General features: G+C 47.3%; 1 protein-coding gene across 1 annotated transcript in view; it reads left to right on the top strand.

Annotated features, from left to right (window-relative positions):
- EFCAB11 (EF-hand calcium binding domain 11) overlaps positions 1 to 13394 on the top strand; it is a 42094-nt gene that overhangs the window by 2954 nt on the left and 25746 nt on the right. Inside the window, exons 2-4 of the mRNA XM_040333479.1 lie at positions 2769 to 2864; positions 6928 to 6964; positions 10236 to 10337. Of these exons, the coding sequence (XP_040189413.1) occupies positions 2769 to 2864; positions 6928 to 6964; positions 10236 to 10337 (235 nt within the window). The remainder of the gene's footprint in view (positions 1 to 2768; positions 2865 to 6927; positions 6965 to 10235; positions 10338 to 13394) is intronic.

The raw sequence follows: 13394 nt of genomic DNA, 5'->3' as shown, positions 1-13394 counted from the left end.
GCGGGGGGGAAGTTACGTTGCACGGCGGGGGGATGTTATGTCGCATGGCGGGGGGATGTTACTTCGCACGGCGGGGTTTGGCATCGTATGTTATGTCGTATGACGGGGATGTTATGTCGCATGGCAGGGGGATGGCGGTGTATATTATGACGGGGGGATGTTACGTTGTATGACGGGGGGATGTTACGTCGTATGACGGGGGGGATGTTACGTTGTATGACGGGGGGATGTTACGTTGTATGACGGGGGGATGTTACGTTGTATGACGGGGGGATGTTACGTTGTATGACGGGGGGATGTTACGTTGTATGACGGGGGGGATGTTACGTTGTATGACGGGGGGGATGTTACGTTGTATGACGGGGGGATGTTACGTTGTATGACGGGGGGGGTGTTACGTTGTATGACGGGGGGGGTGTTACGTTGTATGACGGGGGGGATGTTACGTTGTATGACGGGGGGGATGTTACGTTGTATGACGGGGGGGATGTTACGTTGTATGACGGGGGGGATGTTACGTTGTATGACGGGGGGGATGTTACGTTGTATGACGGGGGGGATGTTACGTTGTATGACGGGGGGGGATGTTACGTTGTATGACGGGGGGGATGTTACGTTGTATGACGGGGGGGATGTTACGTTGTATGACGGGGGGGATGTTACGTTGTATGACGGGGGGGATGTTACGTTGTATGACGGGGGGGATGTTACGTTGTATGACGGGGGGGATGTTACGTTGCATGAACGGATATGGCGTCGTATGTTATGTCGTATGGCGGGGGGATGTTACGTCGTAAGGCGGGGGGATGTTACGTCGTACGGCGGGGGGATGTTACGTCGTACGGCGGGGGGATGTTACGTCGTACGACGGGGGGATGTTACGTCGTACGACGGGGGGATGTTACGTCGTACGACGGGGGGATGTTACGTCGTACGACGGGGGATGTTACGTCGTACGACGGGGGATGTTACGTCGTACGACGGGGGATGTTACGTCGTATGACGGGGGGGATGTTACGTTGTATGACGGGGGGATGTTACGTTGTATGACGGGGGGGATGTTACGTTGTATGACGGGGGGGATGTTACGTTGTATGACGGGGGGATGTTACGTTGTATGACGGGGGGGATGTTACGTTGTATGACGGGGGGGATGTTACGTTGTATGACGGGGGGGATGTTACGTTGTATGACGGGGGGGATGTTACGTTGTATGACGGGGGGGATGTTACGTTGTATGACGGGGGGGGTGTTACGTTGTATGACGGGGGGGATGTTACGTTGTATGACGGGGGGGGATGTTACGTTGTATGACGGGGGGGGATGTTACGTTGTATGACGGGGGGGGATGTTACGTTGTATGACGGGGGGGATGTTACGTTGTATGACGGGGGGGATGTTACGTTGTATGACGGGGGGGATGTTACGTTGTATGACGGGGGGGATGTTACGTTGTATGACGGGGGGGATGTTACGTTGTATGACGGGGGGGATGTTACGTTGTATGACGGGGGGATGTTACGTTGTATGACGGGGGGGATGTTACGTTGTATGACGGGGGGGATGTTACGTTGTATGACGGGGGGGATGTTACGTTGTATGACGGGGGGGATGTTACGTTGTATGACGGGGGGGGATGTTACGTTGTATGACGGGGGGGATGTTACGTTGTATGACGGGGGGATGTTACGTTGTATGACGGGGGGATGTTACGTTGTATGACGGGGGGGATGTTACGTTGTATGACGGGGGGGATGTTACGTTGTATGACGGGGGGGATGTTACGTTGTATGACGGGGGGGATGTTACGTTGTATGACGGGGGGGATGTTACGTTGTATGACGGGGGGGATGTTACGTTGTATGACGGGGGGGATGTTACGTTGTATGACGGGGGGATGTTACGTTGTATGACGGGGGGGATGTTACGTTGTATGACGGGGGGGATGTTACGTTGCATGAACGGATATGGCGTCGTATGTTATGTCGTAAGGCGGGGGGATGTTACGTCGTAAGGCGGGGGGATGTTACGTCGTACGGCGGGGGGATGTTACGTCGTACGACGGGGGGATGTTACGTCGTACGACGGGGGGATGTTACGTCGTACGACGGGGGGATGTTACGTCGTACGACGGGGGATGTTACGTCGTACGACGGGGGATGTTACGTCGTACGACGGGGGATGTTACGTCGTACGACGGGGGATGTTACGTCGTACGACGGGGGATGTTACGTCGTACGACGGGGGGATGTTACGTCGTACGACGGGGGGATGTTACGTCGTACGACGGGGGATGTTACGTCGTACGACGGGGGATGTTACGTCGTACGACGGGGGATGTTACGTCGTACGACGGGGGGATGTTACGTCGTACGACGGGGGGATGTTACGTCGTACGACGGGGGGATGTTACGTCGTACGACGGGGGGATGTTACGTCGTACGACGGGGGATGTTACGTCGTACGACGGGGGATGTTACGTCGTACGACGGGGGATGTTACGTCGTACGACGGGGGGTGTTACGTCGTACGACGGGGGATGTTACGTCGTACGACGGGGGGATGTTACGTCGTACGACGGGGGGATGTTACGTCGTACGACGGGGGATGTTACGTCGTACGACGGGGGATGTTACGTCGTACGACGGGGGATGTTACGTCGTACGACGGGGGATGTTACGTCGTATGACGGGGGATGTTACGTCGTATGACGGGGGGATGTTACATCGTATGACGGGGGGATGTTACATTGTATTGTGTTTCTCCAGGTGTTTGCAGCGTGTGACGAGGGCCAGAAAGGATATTTGAGTAGAGAAGACTTCAAGGTTGCCGTGGTGATGTTGTTCGGCTATAAACCCTACAAGGTAATCCATGTCCGTGTTTTGCTGTCCACCTGTCATATATAAGGATGAGGCCGCCTGGAAGCTGACACTCCGCCGCACTAATCACAGTCGTGGGCGCGCGCCCGCGGCCCGGCCCGAAGCTCCGGGACCCGATCGCCGCTGGAGTCCCGCAATCGGTCCCCGGAGCTGAAGAACGGGGAGAGCTGTGTGTAAAACACACCTTCCCCGTTCTTCACTGTGGCGCCGTCATTGATCGTGTGTTCCCTAATATAGGGACACACCTACAGCCACACCCCCCTACAGTTGTAAACACAGATGAGGTCACACTTAACCCCGTCAGCGCCCCCTTGTGGTTAACTCCCAAACTGCAATTGTCATTTTCACAGTAAACAATGCATTTTTATAGCATTTTTTGCTGTGAAAATGACAATGGTCCCAAAAATGTGTCAACATTTTCCTAAGTGTCCGCCATAATGTCGCAGTCACGAAAAAAATCGCTGATCGCCGCCATTAGTAGTAAAAAAAATTTTTTTTTATAAAAATGCAATAAAACTATCCCCTATTTTGTAAACGCTATAAATTTTGCGCAAACCAATCGATAAACGCTTATTGCGATTTTTTTTTTTTTTTTTTTTTTTTTTTTTTACCAAAAATATGTAGAAGAATACGTATCGGGCTAAACTGAGGAAAAAAATATGCTTTTTATATATTTTTGGGGGATATTTTTTTTACAGCAAAAAGTAAAAAATATTGAATTTTTTTCAAAATTGTCGCTCTATTTTTGTTTATAGCGCAAAAAATAAAAACCGCAGAGGTGATCAAATACCACCAAAAGAAAGCTCTATTTGTGGGGAAAAAAGGACGCCAATTTTTGTTTGGGAGCCACGTCACACGACCGCGCAATTGTCAGTTAAAGCAACGCAGTGCCGAATCGCAAAAACTGGCCAGGTCCTTTACCTGCCTAAAGGTCCGGGTCTTAAGTGGTTAAAGTAATGCAGTGCCATATCGCAAAAAAAAAATGGCCTGGTCATTAAGAGAGGGGGGTAAATCTTCCGGAGGTCACGTGAATAATGTTTGGGGGTTCTAAGTCATTTTCTAGCAAAAAAAATATTGATTTAAACCTGTAAACAAAAAGTGCCAGAAATAGCCTGGTCTTGAATTGGTTAATGAAAGCTGCAAATTTATGAAGGTTGAAGGTGGCTTTTGATTTGACGATCGCAGGAGGCGTCGGCAATTGGGGTTTAACGGCAACATTATCCTGTAGTAGTTTTGTTGTTCGGCCACAAGATGTCACTAGAGACCAACAGTTTTCAATCAGTTGTGTTTACATTTCTGTGTAAACTGTTAAAAGTCTATAAAGTATTTTTTTTTTTTTTAAATAATAGAAAACTTTATTTGCAGACAATCTTATGTTGCAAGTAAATATTTTAAATATAACTATGACCCATTTCACACTGGGGGCCCACAGAAGCGACTCTCGTTTTAGCGGCGCTTTATTAGCGCTGTTTAAGCGGTGCTTTTCGGCTGCTTGTGCGGTGCTTTTTAATCCCAAAGAAGAGGTGAAAAATGCCTGTGTTGCGGGACGTCCAAAGCGCTTTGGAAGCGCTGCCCATCCATTTCAATGGGTAGGGTGTTTTGGAAGAGCTAAATTCCCTGTTTACAGCTGAATGAAAAAAAAAAAAATTGCCGCTTTTTTTTGCGCTATAAATAAAAAAAAACAGACCAAAACATTTTGTAAATAAAAATGTAAATTTTTCTTTGTTTCTATGATAAATTTAGCAAAATTAGTAATCTATCTAATTTCTTGAGACCCTAACAAGCCAGAAAGTACAAATACCCCTCAAATGACCCCCTTTTGGAAAGTAGACATGCCAAGGTATTTTTTTTTTTAAAACGCGTTGGGTCCCCCCCCTCCGGTCCATACCAGGCCCTTCAGGTCTATAATGGATTCCGAGGGGACCCCCGCCACCCCAACACCCTTTTTTTATTTTTTTTATTTTTTTATATATATAAAATGGTGTGGGGTCCCCCAATTGCTAAATACCTTGGAATGTCTACTTTCTATGGGTCCTTTGGGGGGTATTTGTACTTTCCTGGCTTGTTAGGGTCTCAAGAAATGACATTTATTACACATTTTGCTAAATTTTTTACGGAAACGAAGAAAAATGCAAATTTTTATTTACAACATTTTTCGGTCTTTTTTTATTGTTTAACCACTTCCATACCGGGCACTTACTTCCTGCCCAAGCCAATTTTCAGCTTTCAGCGCTGTCGCACTTTGAATGACAGTTGCACGGTCATGCTACACTGTACCCAAACAATTTTTTTATAATTTCATTCCCACAAATAGAGCTTTCTTTGGGTGGTATTTGATCACCTCTGCGATTTTTATTTTTTGCGCAACAACTAAAAAAAGACCGAAAATTTTGAAAAAAATAAAGTTTTTATTTTTTTCTGTTATTTTTTTTGTAAATAAGTAAGTTTTCTTCTTCGATTACGGGCACCGATGAGGCGGCACTGATGGGCACTGGTGAGGCGGCACTGATAGGCGGCGCTCGTAGGCGGCACTGATAGGCGGCGCTCGTAGGCGGCGCTCGTAGGCGGCACTGATGGGCACTCATAGGCGGCACTGATGGGCACTCATGGGCGGCACTTATGGGTGGCACAGATGTGCACTGATAGGTGGGCACGGATGGGCACTGAGGGGTGGCACTGATGGACACTGAGGGGTGGCACTGAGGGCATTGCTGGGCATCACTTGTTTATCCCAATTCCATTTGTGGGCACTGATTGGCATCTTTCTCTTTATTTTATTTTTTATTTATTTTTTACTGCCCCCTTCCCTGGTGGTCCAGTGTGGGTATCCAAAGGGGGGGCTGCGCTGATAAACAATCAGCGCGAACCCCCCCCCTGTCAGGAGAGCCACCGATCGCCTCTCCTCTACTCGCGTCTGTCAGACGCGAGTGAGGAAGAGCCGATCAACGACTCTTCCTGTTTACATCGTGATCAGCCGTGATTGGACACGGCTGATCACGTGGTAAAGAGTCTCCGCCGGAGGCTCTTTACCGAGAACGGAGATGCAGGGTGTCAGACTGACACCCCGCATCACCGATCGCTGCGCGCCCCCGCACGCCGGCATGTAATCCTGCTGGACGTCAATAGACGTCCAGTCAGGATTTCACAACCATTTCCACTTCCCGGACGTCAATTGTCTATTGACTGGGCGGGAAGTGGTTAAAACGACTTTTTTTCAACCCGATTCTTGTCAAGCCTGCCTTGCCTACACACGATCGTGAAAAAAAAAATGCTCCAGCAAAGCGCGGTGACGTCCAACACGTACGACGGCACTATAAAGGGGAAGTTCCATTCAGATGACGCCACCCTTGGGGCTGCTTTTGCTGATTTTGTGTTAGTAAAAGTTTGGGGAGAGACGATTCGCGCTTTTCTGTCTGTTACAGCGTGATGAATGTGCCATCTCCATTACGAACGCTAGTTTTACCAGAACGAGCGCTCCCGTCTCATAACTTACTTCTGAGCATGCGCGTTATTTTCACGTCGTTAAAGCCTACACACGATCCTTTTTTACAACGTTAAAACAGGCGAAAATTTAGAGCATGTTCTAAACTTTTAATGGCCATTTTTAACGTTGCGAAAAATGCTCTGGAGCCCCCACACGATCGTTTTTAATGACATTAAAAAAAAAAATTAATTTTTCACATCGCGAAACACGGCCGCGTTTACGCGGCATAAGAGCAATGAAAGCTAAAAATTGGTCTGGTTAGGAAGGGGGGTATAGGTGCCCAGTGGGCAAGTGGTTAACCTGTTCAGCACCCACCCTGTACACCCCCCTTTGAAACGCTTGTGTTTATGTATTTTCTATGGACCTTTTTTTATTAAAGTTATTTATTAACTTTATCATTACCTAAGATAACAAAGTATTTTATTGTTGTGTGTGTGTTTTTTATTGTTTTTTTCAAAAATCCTACTACCTGATATAATATTTGTTATCAGTTCATGTATTAATATGACATTACGGAAGTTGTTTTCCTGGGATACATACTGATGGTTTTCTTTTCTCTTTCAGCTAGAAGTTGACTCCATATTATCCTCCAAGTCTGTAGGTCAGTATATTGTGTTCCTATTTGTGTTGTTATTATATCATTGTGATCTAATCATTTTTTTTACCTTTTCATCTCCTATATCCATGTTGTGTGTATATCTTTCCACCTCCCTGCGTTCTTTCTTATGTTTGCTCAGAGATTGTACATTACACGGTCCTGAGAGTGCAGCATAACATTGTTCAATCCTGGACTGACCCAGGACATAGAGATACGGCTGAGGAGGACACAATGGCCGCAATTCAATAACGTATTTGCAGCCCTATTTCTGGGCGGAATGGTTGGAATAGACAGAGCTGCACCAAATTACTTTTTATTTGTGACAGTTTACAACAACGGCTGCAAAACCAGTTTTGAGTCAGGAAATTGTTGGTAACTCTCAGTTCATTCTGTTGTAAGCAGGGCTATGACATTCTGGTTGCTAGGAAGCTGTCAGCCTCCCAGGATCATTAGTTGCTAAGATGCTGTTCACCCCACAAGGTCATTGGTTGCTCTGTCGCTCTCCTCCTCATAAATTATTGATTGCTAGAATGCTGTCATCCTCACAGCATCATTGGGTGCTAGGATGCCGTTGGTCTCACAGAATCATTAGTTGCTAGAAGGCTGTTGGGCCCACAGAATCACTGGTTGCTAGAACGCTGTCAGTCTCACAGCAGCACTGGTTGCTAGAACGCTGTCAGTCTCACAGCAGCACTGGTTGCTAGAACGCTGTCAGTCTCACAGCAGCACTGGTTGCTAGAACGCTGTCAGTCTCACAGCATCACTGGTTGCTAGAACGCTGTCAGCCTCACAGCATCACTGGTTGCTAGAACGCTGTCAGTCTCACAGCATCACTGGTTGCTAGAATGCTGTCAGTCTCACAGCATCACTGGTTGCTAGAACACTGTCAGTCTCACAGCATCAATGATTGCTGGAACGCTGTCAGTCTCACAGCATCATTGGTTGCTAAAACGCTGTCAGTCTCACAGCATCACTGGTTGCTAGAACACTGTCAGTCTCACAGCATCATTGATTGCTAGAACGCTGTCAGTCTCACAGCATGACTGGTTGCTAGAACGCTGTCAGTCTCACAGCATCACTGGTTGCTAGAACGCTGTCAGTCTCACAGCATCACTGGTTGCTAGAATGCTGTCGGTCTCACAGCCTCACTGGTTGCTAGAACGCTGTCCGTCTCACAGCATGACTGGTTGCTAGAACGCTGTCAGTCTCACAGCATGACTGGTTGCTAGAACGCTGTCCGTCTCGCAGCATCACTGGTTGCTAGAACGCTGTCAGTCTCACAGCATCACTGGTTGCTAGAACGCTGTCAGTCTCACAGCATCATTGGTTGCTAGAACGCTGTCAGTCTCACAGCATCATTGGTTGTTAGGATACCGTCGCCTTCACAGTAGAGCTGCACAATTAATCGTGAAGAATCAAAATCGCGATCTTTTTCCCTTCCCGATCTTCAAAACGGCATTTCACAATCTTTCTAACAAGTGCAGAAAGTTCTCACAGCTGGATTAACAAAATCCAGGCAGCCTGCCAAGATTTAATACAGCACACAAATAAGTGGAAACAAAGTATCCCTCCGTTCTTTTAGAACTCTGTGTAGATGAAGGAATTTTAACCATTTAAAGACCAAACCATTTCTGACATTTGTTGCTTACAAGTAAAAATCATTTTTTTCTGCTAGAAAATTACTTGGAACACCCAAACATGATATATTTTTTTAGCAGAGATCGTAGAGAATAAAATGGTGGTTGTTGCAATATTTTATGTCACACTTTATTTGCGCAGCAGTTTTTCAAACATAATTTTTTTTTTAAAAATACACTTTAATAAATTAAAACTAAACTGCAAAGTTGGCCCAATGTTTTTTGAATAATGTAAAAGATGTTACACTGAGAATCATGATCTTTATTCTAAGCAAACAAATCATGATTCTCATTTTAGCCAGAATCGTGCAGCTCTAGTTCACAGCATCATTGGTTGCTAGGATGCCGTCGCCCTTGCAGAATCATTGGTTGCTAGGATGCCGTCGCCTTCACAGCATCATTGGTTGCTAGGACGCCATCACCCTCAGAGCATCATCGGTTACTAGGATGCTGTTGTCCCTGCAGCATCATTAAGTGCTGGGATACTGTTGGCCCCACAACATCATTGGTTGCTAGGATGCCGTCGGCCTCACAGCGTCATTGGTTGCTAGGACGCCGTCACCCACAGAGCATCATTGGTTACTAGGATGCTGTTGTCCCTGCAGCATCATTGAGTGCTGGGATACTGTTGGCCCCACAACAACATTGGTTGCTAGGATGCTGTCGGCCTCGCAACATAATTGGTTGATGGGTCACGCTCATCCTGAAAAAGTCATTGATTGCTAGGATCCACGTACACTGTCGGTCTCACAAAGTAAAAAAAGTCATTAGTTGCTAGGAGGCTGTTGGCCCTACCGCATCACTGGTTTCTAGGACACTATCGGTCTTGCATCATCGGTTGCTAGGATGCTGTCGTTCTCACAGCATCATTGGTTGCAAGGATGCTGTTCATCCTACAAACTCTTAGGTTGCTAGGACCCTGTTGGCCTCAAAGCATCACTGCTTGCTAGGACGCTGTTGACCTTAAAGCATCCCTGACTGGTTGTTAGGACGCTGTTGGCCTCAAAGCATCACTGACTGGTTGCTAGGATGCTGTTGGCCTTAAAGCATCACTGGTTGCTAGGACGCTGTCGACCTTCACAAAGTTGGGAGCATGAAATTGTCCAAAATGTCTTGGTATGCTGACAATTTAAGAGTTCCCTTCACTGGAAATAAGGGGCCAGGCCCAACCCCTGCACAAAGCAGTTCCAGAGAAGACGGCGAACTTGCAGATAGGGGCTTTTTTTCATGTCTCTTCCGCAAAAAAAACGTCTGCCTGCTCGCTGTCTCTTACAGCAGAACTTTAAAGCGCACTTTTCTTGTTGCCACATATATGCGTTATGTGCTTGGTAAAAAGTTCAATGCTAACGTCAAGTCATTTAAGGAAAGTTACTGATCCGTGACAATCAAAGCCCATATGATCTCCTTTTTTTTCATGCCGCTGACTATATAGACTTATAGAATGTGATTTGTAGGTATCACGATGTGCTGCTGATCTCCTGAGCGTCGCTCTCCTCTTCCCACGGCTTGTATGTGATCAATAGAAGAAAAATGATTGGTTCCAGGGAGCCCCGTACTCTGCTCAAGGCGCTGCAGATTATTGCTCGGTGAGCCTTCTGTGCAGTCATATAACGCACAAACATCTTTTCTACCCCCAGGCATCCGAGCTGATGAATTTGTAAAGCTGATGTCTGTAAAAAGGAGCGCTCAGCTAAACTTCGGAGAGCAGAGACAGATCTTCTCCGTCTTTGATACCCACTGTAAGTATTCGTTCGCAGCCAGCTAATGGGCAAAAGTTTGAGCTGGAGTAAGCGGGAGTTTCGTTGGGGATGAATAGATATTTCATTACTCTGCTCTGATTAAAAAAATTGCATCGGTATTGTTTTACTTCATTGTAAAAATGACTTTGTTTTTTAGTTATCACTAGAGGGATCAGCAGCAGAAGAAAGGAGGTCCTGATTCCTCTATATAGATCTTTATATCACTAGGGGGGTCACTAACAGGACCGGAATAAGGCAGTCCTGATACCTTTATAGATCTTTATATCGCTAGAAGGGTCACCAGCAGGAGGAAGGAGGTCCTGATTCCTCTATATAGATCTTTATATCACTAGAGGGATCACCAGCAGGAGGTCAGTTTTCTCTGTAGATCCTTATATTACTAAAGGGGTCTCCAGCAGGAGGAAGGAGGACCTGATTTCTCTATATAGATATTAATATCACTGGGGGGGGGGGGGGGTCACTAAAAGGAATAAGGAGGTACTGATACCTTTTATAGATCTTTATATCACTAGAAGGGTCACCAGCAGGAGAAAGGAGGTCCTGATTCCTCTATATGTATCTTTATATCACTAGAGGGGTAGGAGAGGAGGAGGGAGGGGAGCACTCTGGCGCTCCAGTGCCCCCACCTCTGTGGCGCCTGGGTGCACTGCACCCCACGCACCTGCCTAGGATCAGCCCTGGATCTTTATATCACTAGAGGGGTCACCAGCAGGAGGAAGGAGGTCCTAATTCCTCTCTATAGATCTTTATATCACTAGAGGGGTCACCAGCAGGAGGAAGGAGGTCCTGATTCCCCTATATAGATCTTTATCGCTAGAGGGATCACCAGCAGGAGGAAGGAGGTCCTGATTCCTCTATATATATCTTTATATCACTAGAGGGATCACCAGCAGGAGGAAGGAGGTCCTGATTCCTCTATATAGATCTTTATATCACTAGAGGGGTCTCCAGCAGGAGGAAGGAGGTCCTGATTCCTCTATATAGATCTTTATATCACTAAAAGGGTCACCAGCAGGAGGAAGGAGGTCCTGATTCCTCTATATAGATCTTTATATCACTAGAGGGGTCACCAGCAGGAGGAAGGAGGTCCTGATTCCTCTATATAGATCTTTATATCACTAGAGGGGTCACCAGCAGGAGAAGGAAGTCCTGATTCCTCTATATAGATCTTTATATCACTAGAGGGGTCACCAGCAGGAGGAAGGAGGTCCTGATTCCTCTATATAGATCTTTATATCACTAGAGGGGTCACCAGCAGGAGGAAGGAGGTCCTGATTCCTCTATATAGATCTTTATATCACTAGAGGGGTCACAAGCAGGAGGAAGGAGGTCCTGATTGCTCTTTGTAGATCTTTATATCACTAGAGGGGTCACCAGCAGGAGGAAGGAGGTCCTGATTCCTCTATATAGATCTCTATATCACTAGAGAGATCACCAGCTGGAGGAAGGAGGTCCTGATTCTTCTACTATAGATCTTTACAGGGCCGATCCTAGGGTCACAGACGCCTGGGTGCAGAAATATTTCTGGTGCCCCCACATGGGAGTGGTAATCTTACCAACTCCTCCCCTTTTAAAATGTTTCTGTGGCATTGACTCAAACACAGAGATGCTCCTCTAACACGGACAAGGAGAACACTGCATGGCTGGTCTCTCTACATAGAGACAGCCACTGCTTCGATCCCCTCCTCTGACAGGAGGGAGGGGGACAGGCTTGGGCAGGAAACACAGTGGCGGTGGCGGTGACTGGCGGAGAGAGCCGCCTCTGGACATGGACAAGGAGAGGAGGAGGAGGGAGGGGAGCACTCTGGCGCTCCAGTGCCCCCACCTCTGTGGCGCCTGGGTGCACTGCACCCCACGCACCTGCCTAGGATCAGCCCTGGATCTTTATATCACTAGAGGGGTCACCAGCAGGAGGAAGGAGGTCCTGGTTCCTCTATATAGATCTTTATATCACTAGAGGGGTCACCAGCAGGAGGAAGGAGGTCCTGGTTCCTCTATATAGATCTTTATATCACAAGAGGGGTCACCAGCAGGAGGAAGGAGGTCTTGGTTCCTCTATATAGATCTTTATATCACTAGAGGGATCACCAGCATGAAGAAGGAGGTCCTGATTCCTCTATATAGATCTTTAGTTAGACATCATTTAGAATATTGTGTCCAGTTCTGAAGACCTCACTTACGAAAGGATATTGATAAGATAGAACGAGTCCAGAGATGGGCAACAAAAATTATGAAAGATTTAGGGGAGACCTTCAGGAACTTAAAGGGATTGTAAAGTCTTGTTTTAAAAAAAATAACAAACATGTTATACTTACAGAGCAGCCCCGATCCTCCTCTTCTCGGGTCCCTCTTCGCTGCTCCTGGCCCCTCCCTCCTGTCGAATGCCCGCACAGCAAGGTGGCAACCGAGTTGAGCTGCAGCTCGGTGTGTTCATTCAGACACGGAGCTGCCATTTGCCCCTGCCCCCTCTCCTGATTGGCTTACTGACTTTGATTGACAGCCGTGGGAGCCAATGGCACCACTGTTGTGTCTCAGCCAAACAGGAGGGAGAGTCTCGGACACCCGAGAGATTCATGGACATTGCTGGACAGAGATGGGGCTCAGGAAAGTATTATGGGGTGTTGGGGCGGCTGCTGCACACAGAAGGCTTTTTATCTTCATGCATTTCCAACGCCTTTAATATGCACAGTCTGGAGGAAGGAAGGGAAAGGAATATTAATCTAGGGTGTAAGTAAGGTTCAGGAGGCAGGATACTAAGGGCTAGATTCACATAGTTAGGCCGGCGCATCAGTAGATACGCCGACCTAACTCGGAATCTGCGCCGACCTAAGTTTAAGTATATTCTCAAACTGAGATACACTTAAACCTATCTAAGATACGATGGCTTGCGCCGTCCTATCTTAGGGTGCAATATTTAGGCTGGCCGCTAGGTGGCGCTTCCATTGCGGTCGGCGTAGAATATGTAAATCACTAGATACGCCTATTCACGAACGTACGCCCGGCCGACGCAGTACAGATACGCCGTTTACGTAACGC

Source organism: Rana temporaria, chromosome 13 (genome assembly GCF_905171775.1).
Source record: "Rana temporaria chromosome 13, aRanTem1.1, whole genome shotgun sequence".
Taxonomy (NCBI): domain Eukaryota; kingdom Metazoa; phylum Chordata; class Amphibia; order Anura; family Ranidae; genus Rana; species Rana temporaria.
This window is presented reverse-complemented; position numbering and strand designations above follow the sequence as displayed.